Source organism: Halichoeres trimaculatus, unplaced genomic scaffold, assembly GCF_033239565.1.
Source record: "Halichoeres trimaculatus isolate MK-OKI-2021-1 unplaced genomic scaffold, fHalTri1.1 fHalTri1_scaffold_4, whole genome shotgun sequence".
NCBI lineage: Eukaryota > Metazoa > Chordata > Actinopteri > Labriformes > Labridae > Halichoeres > Halichoeres trimaculatus.
The window spans coordinates 19,279,778-19,299,743 of record NW_027437182.1 but is presented as its reverse complement, the minus strand read 5'-3'; the positions used below and the strand labels follow the sequence as shown (position 1 = coordinate 19,299,743).

At 39.9% G+C, this 19,966-nt stretch overlaps 1 protein-coding gene across 6 annotated transcripts in view; it reads right to left on the bottom strand.

Moving 5' to 3' along the window:
- osbpl9 (oxysterol binding protein-like 9) overlaps nt 1-19,865 on the bottom strand; it is a 37,351-nt gene extending 17,486 nt beyond the window's left edge. For 2 of the 6 annotated variants that reach the window (XM_074667960.1, XM_074667961.1), the window contains exons 1-4: nt 19,714-19,865; nt 16,942-16,992; nt 10,866-10,944; nt 2,964-3,040 (exon numbers count right to left, since the gene is read on the bottom strand). In XM_074667960.1, the coding sequence (XP_074524061.1) occupies nt 2,964-3,040; nt 10,866-10,944; nt 16,942-16,992; nt 19,714-19,824 (318 nt within the window). In that variant the 5' untranslated portion in view covers nt 19,825-19,865. Of the gene's footprint in view, nt 1-1,473; nt 1,880-2,963; nt 3,041-9,971; nt 10,171-10,208; nt 10,408-10,865; nt 10,945-16,941; nt 16,993-19,271; nt 19,354-19,713 lie in introns of those variants that run through there. The other 4 variants (XM_074667962.1, XM_074667965.1, XM_074667963.1 and 1 more) reach the window with 4 other exon arrangements.
- Between the last annotated feature and the right edge of the window lie 101 nt (nt 19,866-19,966).

Genomic DNA, 19,966 nt, shown 5'->3' with positions numbered 1-19,966 from the left:
AAGAGTCCAGTGGAATAAAGGCAGGACATGCATCTGTCTTTTTCGGAAACCAAGAATAATTAGGATTTTCTGAGACACAACAAAAGCAGGATAAATGTATTGAAAGACCAGACTTCCTTAAGTAAGAAAAACACCAAATGTGTAGCCTGTCAACTTAGCCATTTAGCTCTCCATTCACCCAGAGAATCAACAAGTAATGCTATCTTTATAATCTGACATATAAACAGACTAAAACATCTGTAAAAAAAAAGTTTTGAGATTACAGTAAGCCTGTAAGAACTCTGTTAGCAGATCAAGCTCTTCTCAAACCGTTTTGGGCGCTACTGCTGCTCTGGATTTGCGGCGTCTCATTTCCCTGCTGGAAGCTTTCCTAGCAGCTACAGACGATCTAAGAGGAATGTGAAGAAAAGCCATTAAACAGCAAAAAACATACTAGCTTTATAGAGAACAAAGTCTGAGTGAGCTCAGCAGTCTACATTTAACCGGTCAGGTTTCCTCTAAAGGATCAAAGGTGCTCTCACTGGTGGCATGACTCCTGGATATAGCTGGCCAGTCGAAGGCCTGAGTGAAAATCAAAAATCAATCCGACACAGAAGTCTACAGACAGTGTCAATTCTATTTTAGATTTGCACAGTTCTGCCTGTGTGAGCAACTCACTCCCCTCTCCTGCTTCCTCACATTAGACTGGAAAATCGTATCAATCTAGATTAACACTCCAGATTTTAATTGCCAAATTAGTAGATTTCAAAAACTCTCACAAGTGTGAATTTAAATATAAAGTGTAGACTTTGTAAATCTTATAATCCTTATAATTCTTTGTAAAGTTATGTCATTTTAACTTCTGATAGAGTGATTAACTTTTCAAGGCCTCCAATCTTACATCATAGCACTTTACAATGTGACACCACATCAAAGCTAGTCCTTATACATCATGGAGGAGTTACACTGCACACATTATGACAAGGACAGAGAAGTAAGACAGCTCCTGCATCATTACCTCCAGGACATGAACTTATGTTTTGTCAACACACATAATGCACACCAAGTTTGGAAGCAGAAACTCAGGAAAGGGTGTTGTTTTATGAACATCCAGTGTCTCCTCACGTCACAGTCTTCCTCACTTCATCTCTGTCCCTGAAATATTTCCAGACGTCTGCACCTCCACCTCCACTCATTCTCACCACACAGACCATGCGCCCTTACGTGTGTATGTGAAACTGACATAGTGGGAATGTTTAAGGGCGGCCCACAAAGTCTCACACATAAACACACACACACAAACCCACCCCATCACCCCAGACTCCACAAACAACACTTCCCTCCCCCCTCCTCGTGTTTCTATTTGTCTTTCCACGCAGTGTGACCCACTTTAAAATGCTGCTGCCCCAGCAGCGCACTGCAGCCGTTAAAGTTCTCCTCGCTGTGGTGCAGTGGCTTTTGTGTGTGTGTATGAGTGTGTGTGTGTTTACTTACTGGGTGCTTTGCTCCAATGGACATGCTGCGTTAAACCGTGTATATCACTACCATCAAGCCATGCAGCCTGCCACAAAACTGTTTTCTCTCTTTCTGTCTCTGTTATTGTATTTCTCTTCCTTTAAGCAACCAAACTAGCAGCTGTGGTGAAGTTGGTGCTCTTCCTCCCTCCTCCCTTCCTCCTCCTTCTTCTTCTTCTTCACACAGAAACTGAAAACATTCTCCTCCTCTTAGTCTCCACTGCAGTGTGCTAGTACAAAGTACAGCAGCCTTTAGACCATTAGTTAGCAGAGTAGCCAGTGTGGCTACGGTAGATCCTTCGGCAGCAGCTGAGCGTTTGGTGTGGTATGAAGGCAGACAGAGCTGAGTTAATCCAGGACCCTCCCCTGGCAGGAAAGACACACTTCCTCTAACGCAGGCAGAAGAGAAAACACACAAAAGCAGCAGCAAGTGCTGACAGGGACACGCATTAACAGCCACTCCGATTGGCTGAGGCAGCACAGGCAGATGTTTGGTTGAACAAGCAGGTCTCAGATTTGTTACCACTGAGTCACATGGTGCAATGACAGCAGCGCGCTAACACTGCAAGAGTGCGTGTGTGTGTGTCTGTGTGTCCAAGCACACGTAGCACGTCACAAGGATTTGCCACAGGGAGAGGGAGGGGAGGCGGGAGGAAAAGGCAGGAGGGAGGGAGGGAGGGAATGAGAAGGTTGGTCATAAGGTTGAAAGAGGAGGAGGAGGAGGAGGAGATGGGTGGAAGGAGCTGGACATGGGTGATGGGAGGAGGAAAAGGAGGGAGGTTTGCTTTAGGGGAGGAGAGCTGGAAATAAGGCTAGCCAGAAAGAAAACAACTGGAGGGCAGGACGGAAAGGAGAAAGAGCTGGCTCGGAGTGTAAATAAAGCAACACAAAAATAAAAAAGGGACAACACGAGCTGACAGCAGGTCCGCAGTAAATCAAAGAGTTAGCGGTCTTTCCGTTAAATGTAGCCTGCTCCTGACATTGGTCCAAATCAGCCGCATGTTGCCATAACATGCTCAATTTATGATGGCATGAGTGTCACCATCATTTCTATTTCTGCTGACAAGACGCTTCACTGACTCTGTACAGCAAAACAATCTCATACAGCTACAGAGTTTTAAACAAGACATGCCTGTTGGAGTCGTTTTATTGTGCCATGATTTTCAAAGTATGCAAATGTATATACTCAGAGGTGCAATAAAAATCTAAGGGGAAAGCTTTGATAACAGAGACAGATTCATGATCTCTTTACAGTTTGCACATTTGTTCACCTTCGGACTCTGCCCACACCACACCAGTGAGCAGCTCAGGTATGAAGCATGTTTGTTTAGGACAACAGAGAATAAACAAAAAAACCCTCAAAGATCCTGACAAACACAGAGAAGCCCTACAGCAAAACGACTTCTTCCTCTGACTGAAGAAAGTGAATTCAGAGACAACGTTGTCAAAGAAAAGTGCCGGGTTACGTACTCTGAGTTGGAGGGTGTGACGGAGGATAGTTCCCTCTAAGGCATGGATCCACTTCTCCCGCTCGTCTGCATCTCGGGCTGAGGGCAGAAGCACAGACACACCCAGTGAGCCATGCTTTCCAGTCAGTAGCTGCTACACGTGTCACACACAAATGGTATCAAGACACAACACTGAAATGACATGAGTACAGGGGATACAGTGATGGAGGCTGTGTATTCTACAAAACCACACAAATGTATTTCATCCTTAGCTAATTTTCTGCTGGGCCTAAAAATATCTACAATCCATCATATATGCTTCTTCAACAAACAGCTAAGCCTCATTTGAAGAGCCCATTTTATATATTAGGAAAGACATAATCTGCTTTACAGCTGCATAAACAACACAGATGCCAGAACCCAGACAAAACAGTAAAATCAAATCAGAGGAACAAAAGAAGTCAGATTTAGACAGGATCGTGACACTTTGTAGACTGGAATCAAAAGCAAAATAACATTTAGAGACTTTCCACACAGATTCCCTTCAATTCCTGTTAAGAAACTCTTTAGGCACTATGAGAAATTGTTGTTTGGCTTCTTTTCTGCAAAACATCAAATAACTACCAGCAGCTAGTTAGCTTAGCATGTACAGGCTTGAAGCTTTAGAAGAGGACTAATCTAGCCCAAAGGTGTAAATTATCAAGGTGACAGAATCCTTAAAGCCACATATTTAAAGCACATTGAAATTAGAGCCCGACCAATTAATCGGTCTGCATAATTAATCGGCCTGCCCGATTAATCGGCCTGCCCGATTAATCGGGCAGGCCGATTAATCGTCACCTAGCCTGTCACCAATTAATCAACATTGGCCAAAATATAGCCAATTATAAGATTCTGTCGCTCCTGCTCCTGTGTGTTAATTAATATAAGGCTACTTCACAGCGTCTCACTTCATAATGCCATGCAGGATTAACCTGGGCCTGTAAATTCACAAATTATTGTTTAGGTTGAAATAATTTTTGAAAATGTTTCAATGTATTTTGTTGTAATTGTATTTATTGCATGTTTCGAAAGCAGCGACAGTGTTACTTAAAATCTAGTTTAGTCCCATGCATTAAATGGTAGATGAAATAGCTATTCATATAGATAGTCATAATTTGTGTTCATATACAGTATTTATTAATGAATTTATTACATATATCAGCCGATAGATCAGAATATCAGTCAATTTATCGGATATCAGCCGATATATTGGATATCAGGTTGGTATCGACATCGGCCCAAAAAATCTCATATCAGTCGGGCTCTAATTGAAATTCAACCATATCCTCCTTGTTTTTTTTCTCTTGGAAAGAAAAAGGACTGTGGATATCGCATTTTGAGCTAGGCAATTTTAGCAGTATAAATTAAGCATCTGGAAGAAAAAACGGCAGGAAGATATCACAGCAACAACCCGAATCTAAAGGTGGTTTACTCACAGTATACAAAAGAAGTAGTTTTCATTCCTCAATCTAATTTTCAGGAAGAAATCAAAGATGGAAAAAAGAGAGAAAGCAAATCCACTACTTAAAGCTCCTCAAGGTTGGGAACTCTGTTTTCTGCTGATTTCAGTAACCCTCACGATTAAAGCAGATCCAAACAAGTCACTACACTTAGCTTAGCACTCAAACTTATTTCTTTGAAATCTTTTCCTTGTAAGATGTACACTTAGAAAGAAAATATATTCAATTTGCTTTCTTAAAGTGTGAAGTTATAGACTCTTTGAGGCGGTGATGCAAATTTCTAATTCTCACATAGTTGTTTTAAACAAAGCTTTTGGGAACTCAGTGCGAAAATGAGCTGTGCAATGCTGCACCCTCACAGCAAAGACAGGGAACAAACAGACTGCCAGTGACATTAAACAATGGACCAGCATGGACCATAACACACACACACACACACACACACACACACACACACACACACACACACACACACACACACACACACACACACACACACACACACACACACAAACTTCAAAGGCCAATGATGCACAGACTGTCAATACTTATAACACCGGTCAAAGTTCTTCTTTTAATCACAGGAAATACTTCGAGGGTTAGAGGTTTTCAGTCAGTGCATGTGGAGAAGTTTTCACTCCTGCTCAACTCTGCTTGTGGATGTGGACCATGGTGTGTAAAAAAGGGCTCTAAAAGCTGTGAAAGAAGGACTTAATAAGATATATGCTATCAAATTAGCCGGCAAACTATATCCTGTGCAAGAGTCATTTTTCATAGAGCTGCTAACAAGACAGTGGAGCAGATGAATGGCTGTGCTAGCACAGAGGCTGAGCAGCGCTACAGCAGAAAAGCTTTTAAAGACATTAAAAGGCAGCCCAGGCTCTGGCCAATCCACTCAGACAGCGCCTCTTACTTTCCCCTCAGCCAAACAGACTCTCCAGAGGAACAGATTACTGCAGCTAATGTTGTTTAGCTCTATTCATGATGGGATTGGGGGGGGGGGGGGGGGGGGGGGGGGGGGGGGAGGCAGGGCCATTCAACAAAAACAAATACTGTAACTGTACCAAGTGTGACCCATAGTTCAATACTGGTGCTAATCTGCAGCTCACATGTTAACCATGATCTAAATACAATGGTGGGTATTAGCAGAATCAGTTAGCCTGTGGTAATGCACCACAAACCATGACAGCAGCTGTCATCTGACAGAAACATTCTTTCTTTAGCAGTAAACATATTCAAATAAGCGATGAAATGTTTTTCCACTGAAGTATTTCAGAAGGAGAAGACGAGCAGTGCACATATAATAAGAAACAGAACAAGCTACAAGCATGTCTGGAGATACTCAGACGTCAGTTGTGATAGGATCCGGTCCTAAGAAGATGCTCTAAATGGGTTAAAAGTATCTATACTTTCAGCATTGCTGATTATTTCCTTGTTTACTGACCTCCAATAAAAACACTCATGAGTTATGTGGTGTAGAGGAGAGCAAAGTGCTTCTTATACTACTCCCATTATCAAATTTAACAGGGAACAAAAGTCTAAAAGTCATAAAAGTCATTACATTCATATCTCACCCTATAGCTGCTGAATCCTGACAGGAATCAGCACACGCCTGAGCTACTGTATATGATCCACCAGTAGGGCTGCAGCTATCGAATATTTTAGTATACGAGTATTCTACTGAACATCCTATCGATTAATCGAGTAATCGGATAAAATACATTTTTGTTTAGTACAAGAGCAGTTATTTTTCAAATGAAAATTTTTCTCTTTAAGAAACATAATTTTCTGATACAGCATGCCAGTAAGAGCACTTGCCTTGGTAGCTCACAAATCTGTTAACACACTTTGACACATTTTTTGTGCCTTGTTCATCTCATCAAATGTTGAGGACCCAAATGGCACCCGTTTTGTAGAATGACCCATTAGTCTCCAAACTCCAGAAAAGAAGCTAGTTGCTATTTTGTTGCTATTTTGTATAAGAGGTAGCGTGAGGGGTCTGAAAACTCTCTTTATACGGTCTCAGCTCTATTTGAAATACCACTCTTTGATCTTTTTTAAAATTAAACGATTCCTCGAGGCAGAGAAAGTTACTCGAGTATTTTTTGTAATCGAGTACTTTGAAACATTCAAGGAATCGTTTCAGCTCTATTCACCAGGATCCACCCTTTGAGAGTGGAAGTCCCATCTGTTAAACACAGTCATAGCACAGAAAGCATATGGGTGCTAACTGAACCCCTGACTGAACTGAAGTCTTGGATCCTCAGCAGACCCCAGCAGTCTCTGAATGTATACCCATGACAGATACAGATTTACACAATGATTCAACCTCAAAGTTACTTGTTAGTAATGATATATTAAGAGGATTAGAGTACAGAGGTAGTGATATATTAATATCTCAAAGGCTATCAACTGAAGACTCTCTTTGTAAACCAGAGAGAAACTAAATTACTATTTTACTTATATATGTAAAAAAAAATATAGAGAGTATTAGGAAATACTGGAACTCTTTCTCGTAAATGCATGGCTTAAAGTTTTCCATGTTCGCCTCTGGAGAGGTTCCTAACTTTTATGCACAGGATCATATTCTTTTGATTGCATGTATTTTACTGTCTGATCTCTTATTATAAATTAAAATTCTAGATACACCCACATGTTGTTTTGGCAGCTTAAGCCAGCATGAAAAGTTACACTGGCACTGTTACTATTTCTATTTTGGTTTCTGATCATTCTGCATGAGACACATTTCATGTTGCAGCCGAATTAGTAAATAACTGAAGTTATTGTATCCACCTCATGATGCTCTTCTGACTGACATGCATTTTTCTAGTTCTGGTATAAATAAAGCTACTGGAATTTGCATCACCAAGGCTACAGAAAATATTGTCATAGACGTGTAAACAAAGACAGCTGGTGTCACTGTGTACATTCAGACAAACAGAGAAGTTACACCTTTAGCTCATAGCACTAGTGGTGTAAACAAGAAGCCCAAGAGTAACCCTCTATCCCAGAGGTGTTACTTTATACACAAATGCAAAGATTTCCCTCGATAACACCCCCCATAATGCTGCTTGTCTTTTCTCCAAAGGGTCCCTGTGAATTATTCATCCCTCCCCTCTTCTGTCTCCTCCTGACAGTCGTCTGCAGGGAGGCTGATGAAATGTTTCAGTACATTCTGCGCTGCAGGAGGATCTGATGCTCAGGACTGCAACATGTCATCATAGTAGCATCCAAATTCATGTGGTGTCAAGAGATGTACAATTACAGGATGAACATACTCAGAGGTCACTGTAATATGCAGTCCTAGTTGACAAACTCAATTTTTTTTAGCACTTTGACCCTTCACATTCTGATATAAATTAACAAAATGAAAATTCAACACATTCAATTGATTTGATCTGTACTTGAGAGCAATTTCACATAATACAGAAGACCTGGAAAGACATGACTATGGTAGGACATTTCAAAAGCATAAGAACACAGTGCAGGAGATATCACGGTGAGGACACCAGCAGAGAGAGCATGGGTAGGGTCTCTCCTCTTAAGCGGATGCTGTAAGCAGACAGGCTGATCTGACATGGAGGAAGGAGACTGATAGCTACTGTATATAAGAGAAGCTAAGTGAAAGAGGAGGGAAATGGGAAGCAAAAAAGCTCTCAGGCAACTCTGATGCACCGCCGGGGGAGAGGGGCCGATGAATAATGAATGCTCCTCTAAATAGAAAGACAGCACAGAGCTGCACTCCGGGCTAGCACAGTGGCCCGGTCTGAACTAAATTCAACCTGTGAACTGAGCTGTCCTCAACTTTGGTAAAAGTATGAACTTTTACTCCAACATGTGAAGAAAACTTTGATATTGAGCCGTGTATCAGCAGGCGTGTTGGTATTAAAAACCTGGTATCAGCCGGTCTCTTGACTCTGAACCTGAGTCACACACCAGCACAGGTCCATACACAAAAGCACACAAGCATATGGAGTATAAATATATGTGAATCCTGGGGGATTGACTGCATAACATACTGGTCCTAGGATCAGTTTACAGCAGCAGAGAGATCCTCCTCCTGTCCTGCTCAGCATCCTGTGCATCCTTTAATATCCAGGCCAGCAGTGGATGCGTCAAGAGCTCATGTTTAGAGCACAATCTAGGCTTCATCTGGGGCCATTCCTCCAGTTGTAGTGAAACATAAGATGGTAGAAGGCTCCTTTGGGAAATCTGGGGAGTAAATGTGACTTATGGAGACATTTCATTGTATTCTCTAGAAGGAAATGATGATGACTAGGTCACAGTATGCCACAATGAAAAAGAGAAGCTGCTGATATAACTTACTCAGAAAGTTTTGTTTCCTCTTACACAAGAAATGTCAAATCTCTTAAATTTCAATTCAACTAATCATAAAATGTTTTTCTTTTAAAGTCATAACTAGGGCTGCAGCTATTGAATATTTTAGTATTCGAGTATTCTACTGAAAAACCCATCGATTAATCGAGTAATCGGATAAAATACATTTTTGTTTAGTTAAAGAGCAGTTAAATGAAATTTTTTCTCTTTAAGAAATATAATTTTCTGATACAGCATGTCAATAAGAGCACTTGCCTTGGTAGCTCCAAAATTTGTAAACACACTTTGACACATTTTTTGTGCCTTGTACATCTCATCAAATGTTGCGGACCCAAATGGCACCCGTTTCGTAGAATGACCCATTAGTCTCCAAACTCCAGAAAAGATGGTAGATCTGTTGCTAGTTGCTATTTTGTATAAGAGGTAGCTTGAGGGGTCTGAAAACTCTCTTAATATGACCTCAGCTCTATTTGAAATTTAAAATTAAACGATTCCTCGAGAATCGTTACTCGAGAAAATTACTCAAGTAATTTTTGTAATCGAGTACCTCGAATCATTCGAGGAATCGTTTCAGCTCTAGTCATAACTCATAACTTATCTAGAGTGACTCCAGGAAATTTCTGACAATTTCTATCAAGAGCCAATTACACAAATCTAATAATATGCAAACTAATATTTTGAGGCTTTTTGAGACCAACAGCTTATGTCAAAGATGAACTGTGGTACAGAAAATCTCAAAGACCCGGACATTAAATTATGCCATTTTTAATTTCAAGACTTTTGCATAAAAATCCTTAAAACCATATTAAAGTACAGGGGATTTTTTTTTTTTAATCAAACTAAGATTCCACCAATGTTTCGTCAAACCAGCAATACCAGTAAAGAACAGGACAAACACCAGTATCAACAAACATCCTCCACTTAATAACGCACCCAATCTCTGCAAACATTTGTCTGATTAAAGACTCTTCACACCCTCCTCTAAGCTGACAGACCACATGATGACTACATTCTAGGCTGCCCTCTAACCTTGATAGCAAACCGATAAACTCCAGAGAACTGCAAAACAAACTGCTCCACCCTAAAACTGCACATCCCAGAAGGCAAACAAACAAACGGCTCCTCTTGATCCTTTCTGCCCGGGACTGGCATGCATGCGAAGCACGAGACGTGCACGGTTTTCTCCTTACCCTTGCGTTTGTAGAACCACAGCATACAGCTTCGGAACACAGACATGGGAGAGGGCATGGAGGAGGTGAGAGGGGCGCGGAGCCCATGGACTGTGGCTGGTGACCCTCAAGAAAGGAGGTGCACGGTGGGTGGTGCAGGTAGGGAAGTGTGAGGAGGAGGGGGGTTCAGGGTTGGGATACAAATGGACAGATGGAAGGACAGAGATGAAGGAAAGGTGGAGGAGGTTAGTTAAAGACCTGGTGGTGTGATAGCGTAATAAAAAAGGTGTCTGCGGTGTACTGGACTGGACTGCTCCCTGTCAAAAAGAGGGAAGGGGTAGGAAAGACAGGGAGGGGGAGCGATGCCGTAGCAAGGAGCCAATCGTGTCCCTATGAAGTGAGTCGGTTCGGAGAAAGCAGCAGCGATGTAGCGAAGGTCGAAGAGCAGAAGAGACCTGAGCTCAGCTTCCAGCTCAGCAGTATTCCCTCATTATTCCCAGAGGCTCTACTGCGGAGACACACAAGCAGTAATCTTCCTCCTTAGCCACAGTCAGGAGGACTGAGTGGAAAAAAAGCCTTACTTGCTCTCTCTGTTCCAGAAGAATCTGTGCAGCTTGCAGTGGAACAAATCGCATTTATCTACAGAAAAACGTGTCGGTCCAACTTCAGAGAACCCCAGGAGGGGAGGAAAAAGCTCAGACTCTAACCACACGCTTTGACATTGTGTGGATGCCTGCGTGGATGTGTTTCCTGGCATTAGAGCAGACCAATCCAAGTCTTTAAAGGCGGGGAGAGAGGGAGTGAGGGAGAGAGTGAGGGAGCAAATGAAGAGCAGGTATAGATCGGTGAGGGATGAGCGCCCGAGACTGCAACCAGGGCAGTGAAGAGAGCTCCAGGAGAAGGCATGCTGCTTACCTTGGAAATGAAAAGTCTTCTGGTCCACAGTGATGGTGAAAGTGCTGTCGTCCTCGTCATCGATGCCGATCACAGCTCCCTGGGCAAACAGAGAGAGGGTGTGTGTGTGAGACAGAGCGCATGAGAGCGAGGCAGTGAGGGGGACACGTCATACTCTACTTTCCATTTCCTTTCATCCCCTCCACATGTTCTTTCCTCACTGTTCCTCTTTCATGTGCTTCATCTGAGCACCTCAATAACTCCCCTAAGAGATCAGCGTCTCCTTACCTCATCATGTCTCTAATACAACACGTCTGTGTGTCTTTCACACACACACACACACATACACATTTCTGAGACCAGCCTTTTGGAACATGAGAGTGAAGGAGGGGAAACAGGAGGAGGTGGGATTTGGGAGAGAGAAGGAGGAGAGAGGTGGAGAGAAAAAGACACCGGGGACCTGCAGCTAGCAGGAGGAAAAGATCTGCAGAGAAACGGGCTGCTGGCTAGCCGGGACATTAGCTCCTAGCAACAGAAACAGGGCGTGTGACTCATAGAGCAAAAGCTGCAAATAATAAAAGAGCAGCTACGGGAGCTGCAAGGAAAAATACAAACAGAAGAACATTTCCTGCCGTCCAGTACATGGTCATTGCATAAATGCGACCTGCAATGAAACTTGTCATTTTAGACTCTCATAGGGACATCAATTAAACTCTGAGAGATGGTTCATTTCAAATAAAACTCATTAAGTTTTGACATTGAAACACCATATATGATCAGTAAAACAAGCTAAGGGCTAAAGGATAATTTAATTTCCAACGTTGTTTTGTTTTTGGTTATTTCTGCCATTATTACACAGGACAGATATAGCCAGGCTTAGAAGTGCCCCACAAAAGATTATCATGTTCATTTGTTTATTTGAAAGGCCTCTGATATAATCAGATAAACGCTGATGGTTAAAAGAATAAGTAATATGAAAGGGAAGGAGGAAGATGGAAAGTCATGATTGTTAGAGTAAATGTTTGATGTAAATTGTTCCAATGGTTGTGTTTTTATGACAGAGTATTATGGCCATCTGAGAAATACAAAAACACTGGAGCTTTTGAGTATAAAGTTGTAATATGACTAAGGCTGAACAATTAATCGAATTTAAACCAACATTGCAATATAATAAAATGCAATTTTCAAATCGAAGAGGCTGCAATTTAAAAAAAAAAAAGTGTTTTTAAGTGCATTTTAGAGCAATCTAAAGTTTACATATTTCAGTAGTTGAGCCAAAACTTTTTTATTTACATTTCTTCACTTAAGTTTGTGTTTTGTTACTGATGAAAGACAGTAAGATTTTAATACATTTGATATGCGTGTTCACACAGTGTTTCTTTTTCATTTTATAAAGCAGTGCATTCCACATGTTGACATATTTCAATGGTTAAGCCAGAGATTTGGTCTTGTTCACATTTCTGCAGTTTATTTAGTGTGAGATTCATAACAGAAAGGATTCATATTTACTTTTTAGATTATTGTTTATACTAGGCCTCTTGTTCTGCTTAAAGATAAATCAATCAGTCAATATTCCACTGTGATTGCAATAGTTGAAGATATGTTGTTCATATCAATTCATGCATCAGTTCATCTCATTTCATCATAACATGTGGACCTGGCCTACAGGAAAGACTTGATTATATGTTGAACTTGATAGTATCCTTTGTTGTGTTGGTCATACTATGTAACGGTTTATTGTTTGTGTTTCATAAATAATGTAGAGGATAAACACCCCCAAAAAAAATCACATGCTAAATTGCAATCGCAATATTGGTCCAAAAAAATTGCAATTTGATTATTTTCCAAAATCATTCAGCCCTAAATATGACGGAACATACCCATGATCCTGTGAGAATGAGGCTGTTAAAAAAATTCAGTCACACTACTTTAATATTTCAATCATAATAATATGAGATTAAAGCTCTGATGAAATATACAAAGTGGAATTTTGTGGTTAATTATGTTTATACTGTTTTTGAGTTTATATTTTTTAGCTTTTTATACCGTCGTTTGGGGAAGACGGGACAGTGAACAGAGCAAGAACAGAAGAGGGAGGGCAGGGGAATGACATGCAGCAAGGGGGCAAAAGAAACTGTTCTGGCATTGGCAGAAAAAGATTTGGCAAAACTTTCACTGGCATAACCCACATATTGGGCTCTGCTGCTCGTCCCACAAAATCATATTTTTTACAAACTAGAGATGCACAGGTATGAAAATTTTGGCCAATACTGATATCAGATATTATTATTTATGTTATGGCTGATAACTGATATTTACAGATATCAATATTGGTTTAAAAAAAACAAAACAAAACAATCTTGACGCAGATGATGTGTCAAGGTAGTTCAGAGAGAGAGAGAGAGTGGCGCTGTCGTGAGAAAAGATGATGGAAATCATGGAAAGGATCAAAGGAAGGAGTGTCCGAGGTGAACACGATCCAAAAAGTACTTTTTGTTTGCTTTTTGGATCAAAGACAAGAAAAGAGACACAAAAGAAGAGGGTCCACTCGTCTTACGTTGTTTTGGTGTTTACATAGTCATAGAAAACAATACTATTTGACTCTTCGGCCAATACCGATATTGATACTGATATATCGTGCATCCCTATTACAAACCATTTACAACCATTTAAAGAAAGAAACAGAATATTACACCTTATAACATTTATTGCCATGAAGCACTTTTACAACAAAGAAATAATCTCACAAACACAAATTGCCAAACTTCAGAGGGAGGGCAGTCTAAAGGGCAATAGGGATGGGTACCAAACTAGGTACTTTTATAGGTACTGACCGAATTCTGTCAAAAGTACCAGGTACCGATTCACGTAAAATCAAAAGGTACCATGTTTAGGTACCTAAACACATCCTTGTGACTGTGAAGGAGTGGAAGAGTAGGTGATTTTCCATGCTGGACAGGAAAACAGCATTACAAGATTACATATTGACGAATAAATATCTTAAGTTGAAAAAAATGTATATTTAATTACTAAACAAATTGTTATTTTTTACCACATAAACACTAAAAAAGCACCGAAAATTGGTACCGTTGAGTACCGGTACCGATTGCCAGGTATCGTTTCAAGTGTGCAAGGTACCCATTCCTAAAGGGCAATCTAGTAACGGTTCTGTTTTTTTATCATCACATTAGTGTTTCCACTTCTTTACATACACATTACATATTACAAGCCATCTCTACTCTTTCATGATTCATAATTGAGTCTTGAGTCTTAAATTTATTTTCTTCAGTCTTAACCTTTCACTGAGTTTTCTGATACATATTTTGTTTAAACAAAGCACTTAACTGACAAAAAGTCTACATGATCTTAAATGAGGTCATTATTTTAAAGTTTATGAAATCATACTGAGCTAAGATTGCATTGTCTTTCAGCCTGTGATGGAATGGTGATTACCTCCACTAAATTATTCAGACATTAATAGCATATGGTGTAGTAGAGTAAGATATTCTCCTGCCCTGATTCCTCACCTTGACAGCTCCAAACCAGTCAGCAGCTTTAATGCTGATATTGCTCAGCTTCAAGAGTTTCTGAAGAGTGCTGCTTTATGCTGACAACAAAATATGAACTCGTACATAAATTAAGTTCAATAATTCTTCACAGCACACATCTCATACACTGTCGCTATTTCTAATGTGTTTTCATTTTTTTGGCTCAACAAATAACCCAGTTACACTTGATAAAAACAAGCAGTACAGCATAACATTGAAAGTAACTGTTCATCTAAACAAGACAAGACATGCCTTGTTCAGCAGGACTATAGACAGCTGCTTGTGGCAAAACGTTAAAAACTAGAACTTTCAGATGAGAGCTCACTAGAGTAAAAACGTATAAAAACATGACTGAAATCCGAGAATAGATAGTCATTTTTGTTTTAATCTTTGAAACAGACATGATTTGAGGTGTCGTGCTCTAAGAGGTGAAAAGCCCTCAAGCAGTGACCCAGGTTTGAATTCAATCTGTGGCTCTTTTCCACACCCCACTCTCATGCTGTTTCCTTCTCTTTCCACTGTCCTGTCCACTCTTAATAAGGATGAACAAAGTAACTTTTTAACAGACATGATCCTTAATTAAACTGAGGCAAAACATAAAGGGTTTCAAGGTGAAGTTACACATTGGTTACCAACTTGTTTTTGACCATTCATGCTCATATTTCGATATAAAAGCCAAAGAGGGACATGAAATAAAAGAAAGAGAGGAATGAAAGATGGAAAGCACTAAAACGTTGTGTTCTGAAGTCAAACAAGTAAAGCCCACGTCCTCTGTATGTTGGTGGACAAAAGGTTTAACCGCTAAGCTAAACTGGCCCCATAGATGTGTTGACGAAAGTATTTCCTTCTCAGGGTCTGAGCTAAAAACAAAAAGACCAGAGCAAGGTCAGCAAGGAAATGCTTTCAGAAGTTCTTAGACTGACTTGATTTTGTCAATACAGAATGATTTTTCAGCTTAGTGATGTATCTCATCAAATTGTTTTAACAATGCATGGAGTCACACTGATCTCAACAGAAACCTCCAACACATGACTACCTGCCCAGTGTCCACACATAACACTGGATCCTCTTTTCAGGTAGTTTCAGGGTATGTTTCCTCTCTTCAGTGAAATTTAAAGGTGTGATCTCAGGGTACTTTACAAGCCCTGTGGTATCGCAAAGGTGTTGAGGCATGAAATGATGAGTTCCCTTACTGATACTGTGGGAAAATTCACATGCATGATCTTGAGTATCTGATATATTAGAGGAGAGTCAAAACATACAATCAAAAAAGTAAAAAATATATATAATTAAGGAGGAATCACGGCATAGCATCATTTAACTGAGCTCATTCTTTCAGTCAAAGCAAATTTCCCTCAGTCCTATAAACATCCTCAGGGCCTGCAAACACCCTCCATTTGTGTCCCCAGAAGAAGATGAGTAACTGCTGCCATCTAGTGGACATTAAAATATACTGAAAACATTGTAAAAGCCCATACTTTGAGCTCTAAAAAGTATGGCTCAAGAGTCGAGTATGCAGCTGCAAGAAACAGCATTATACTGTTTAGGGAGAAGGCAGTAGCAAAGCAAAAATGTGCAAATATTTTTGACTATACTCTGTATAGATATTCTACAACAGAAACTCTTCCAAATAGCCAAAAGAGCAGGCAACAATAGCTAGTACAAACCTATTCCAAAAAAGTTGATAAAGATTGATAGACACATTTAGATGGTTTGTAAATAACTAAAAGACTATATTTAACTGAAAATACAGAGCAAAGACAATATACTTATTTATGACACCAAAGAAATGAATGGTTGAGGTCAATGGGCTCTAATGCAGGTTAAAAATATGGAAACATCTGAAAAGGTACCTTTAATGCTAAATTAAATGGTTTTGAGAACAATTGCAACCATCCACACAATGTTTTTTTTTTCATGGAAAACCCTGCATATTTTAGCAAGACCATGCTAAACCACATTCTGTACATATCACAGCAGCAGGAGAGCCCTGAGGCTAAACTGGCTTGTCTGTAGTCTTGTGTGGTCATCCATTATAAACATCAGGAGGAACTTTAGAACAGCTGAAGTTCTATATCAGGCAAGAACTGGACAAAATTTCACTTTCAAAAGTCCAGAAATGACTCTCCTGGGTTCCCAAATGCTCACAGAGTGTTGTTAAAAATAGGGATGTACCGTTACAGATCAAGATGTACCTGTACCAGTCTTATCTCACAGTAGGGCATGCAGATTATTATTTAATGCAGGTATTGGATTGGTATTAGTATTGGTCAATACCCAAAACCCAGGTATCTGTATCAGTATCGGAACCAGAAAAGTTGGATCATGCATCCCTAGTTAAAAAAATGAGGTGATGCAACAAATGGTATACATGCACCTGTCCCAACTTTTCAGAAAAAAATGTTCTTCTTCATGAGCATGCTGGTATTTTTTCTTTGTCATAAAACAATAAAAATGTGTTTTTTAGTTGTCTTTGCACAATTTCCAAATAGAAAAGGGTTGCAAACCAGCAAATTGTATGTTTAATTTATAAATAATTACAGTCTTACCCTTAGTCGCACACAGCCTCTTCTGGATCCTCGCATCATCTTGTCCTTTGACTGCAAAGAAATAACAGCAGAGATCAGAGGTTACCAAAACTCCAGGCTGGGTCTGATAGAAATAATATTTCTAATTTATGCAGCAGACAGACAGGTGACTGGATATTTTGTCGCATCAGAGTGAAAAAGAATGACATTTAGGAAAGCCACCGGCAGTAGATAAAAGATAACATTTAAAACATTTATGTCAGGTATGTTATCTCTTTTAATAATAGATCGCTTTACTGGTTCAGAGTGCCTCAGATTTTCAGTTTAGACTGCCAGCATTTACTATGAACCTTGTTTGCATATAACCAGGATGATCATTGATTTTTCAAGCAGTTTGACCTCTGTCCCTTATCTCTGAAGAGCACGGATTACGCCACATCATTTTCCATTTTGCTCTATTCAATTCAGAATTATATTTGGTTTCAGGGCTTAGGGAGGGAGTCACATTGCCAACTGTGACTGTTCGGTTGGGACAAAGCCATCATTGACAATTTTTGTGTCTTCAAAACTTTTAGCAACAGGGCCTTTTACAGATGCCACAGCTGCAGCACTAAGTTTTTGTTTTGAGGCAACATTTAACACAAACACTTGTAGGGATTTTGACAGTCCAAGCCTATCCTGAACGGTTGCATAAAACAACCCCATTCTGTAGTATATCCTATCCTGTATTGTAATTTAGCAACTCTGAAAATAATATGACTAAAATAGGCAATAAGATTTGAATGAAAGTCATACACTAGAAAGTAGAGCCTGGGCCGATTATGCCTGTCACCAATTAATCAACATCAGCCAAAATGTAGCCGATTCTAAGAATTTTTGCTCTGCTGAGATTCTGTCGCTCCAGCTCCTGTGTGTCTGAGTGTTGGGCTGAAATAAACAGAGATAAATGCCACTGTTAATTCACACGTCCACTATTATCTAATGAAAGACCATAGAATTAAGTTTTAACGTCCCAAAAGTTACTTTTTTGTGAGATAAACAGAGATAAATGCTATTGTTAATTCACATGTCTACCATTATCTACTGTAAGACCATAATACGGCGTTTTAATGTCGTGTAAGTTGCTCATTATGTGTTTACAGTTTGACTTTTTTTTCTACTTACTGTGTTTTAAGTTTGACTTCTTTATTTAAGGTGTTTACAATTTGACCTCTTTATTTATTATTGTGTATACAGCTTGTTCTTATTCATAATTGTTTTACACTACAGTTCTTATGTTGTATGTTGTAGTTTTATAATTAAAGTACCTCGTTTTAATTTAATTGTGTTCTGTCTCTGTCTTGAATCGTATGGGTATTATAATAATTTGTGTTCATATACAGTATATATACTCTGCATATCAATTAATTTTCCATATATATATATATATCTGCAGATATATATATATATATATATATATATATATATATATATATATATATATATATATCTGCAGATATATTGGATATTGGTCGATATATTGGACATCGGCCGATATATCAGATATTGGCTTATTTTTGCCCCCAGTATCAGTATCGGCATCGGCCCCAAACATCCCATATCGGTCAGGCTCTACTGGAAAGACAGAGAAAGTGCCTCCAAGCAATGTAAATCACAACTTACATGTGTGTTTTGTTTGAACAAAAGTCTAAGGCTCAGAGGTATTCAGATAACTATCAGAGGTAAAAGAGAAAAGGATGTGATCCTTACTTTTCAAACTCGGAGTCCGGAGATGTTGGCGTTCAGAGAATAATTCAGTCGCAGTATAACAAAAGCTACCAATGTCTAATAATCGGTTTCATTGTCTGAACTCCAGACTCTGTGACTGGCTTGACTTCACATCACATTTTTGGGACTTGTGCTTTCAGGCAGTTTGAGTCTGAACTGGGACAAAGCTGACGTGACACATGGAGCACCAGGGACCTGCCCAAAAATACACCTTAACTCAAAAGATCCCTGTCTCTGAACCATCACAGTGGTCACTTTTAAGCAGATACTTGAGATAGGGGCAGTTATCAGTCAGGACACAAGCTACTATCTTACAGTTTATACATTCCTATCAAACAATAAAATCATCTCAACCTGCTTCTGTCTGATATGAAAGAGTAAAGACAAATTGCTTTTTACACTTGAAGTTTCTAACTTGAGAAAGAATATTTGAGTTCCCTAAAATAACTTTCTCAGTCACCAATAAAAATGACAGCTGCACGTCTCGTTTCCCTCGGCATTATCTGACTGATAACTAATCAGAAACATAATGCAGAGAACTGGTTGTCGGTGGAAACATCAATGACGAACTGGGAGCCCCTTACTCCTTTGGCGGTGTCCTGTTAGCTATTTCTGCTAACAAACCAGTCAGTGTTGGGCCCCTTCTCCATTAACAGCAGTCTAAAGTGGTCTCAGCAACATTCAAACACAAAAATCTCTCTCATGTAATCTAGCAAACTGTTCACGACAACGTTTTGTCCAGTCTGTTTTTTCAGGATTTAGCTTTGCTAGCAGGCTAACTTCATTAGCGGAAGAGTGGAAAATATAACGTCATTTGATTCGTCAGTTGGTCTTCAAAGAGCGCTGCTGTTGGTCAACGTCAGGTTCTGTCATCACAGAGACCCGCCCTTTGTGCCAGCTGAGACTCCCAACTCCTGACAAACACAAGGCCTTAATCCTACTTTGATTTGACAACCAGAGCCCACTTTTACAGTCAAACCTACCCAAGGGTTAGGTCAGCGTTATAAGGTGTGGAAGCAAACCTACCGTGTAGTATGATAGCAAACCGGCGTTGTAGTCCAACACGAACCAGCGGTACTGCCAACCTTTCATAACGTTGGTCCACTTGCTAAGCGGTCCCTCCATGATAGACGCCATCTTTACAATACGCTCCGGGTGGGGAGGAGTCGGATAAGGTGCGGGCAGGCGTCACAGGGTGGATGCTGCACCCATCACTGATAAATGAAATGTCCCATACAATTTGTATTCAATGTAAAAAAAAAATTAATAAGTACTAAGA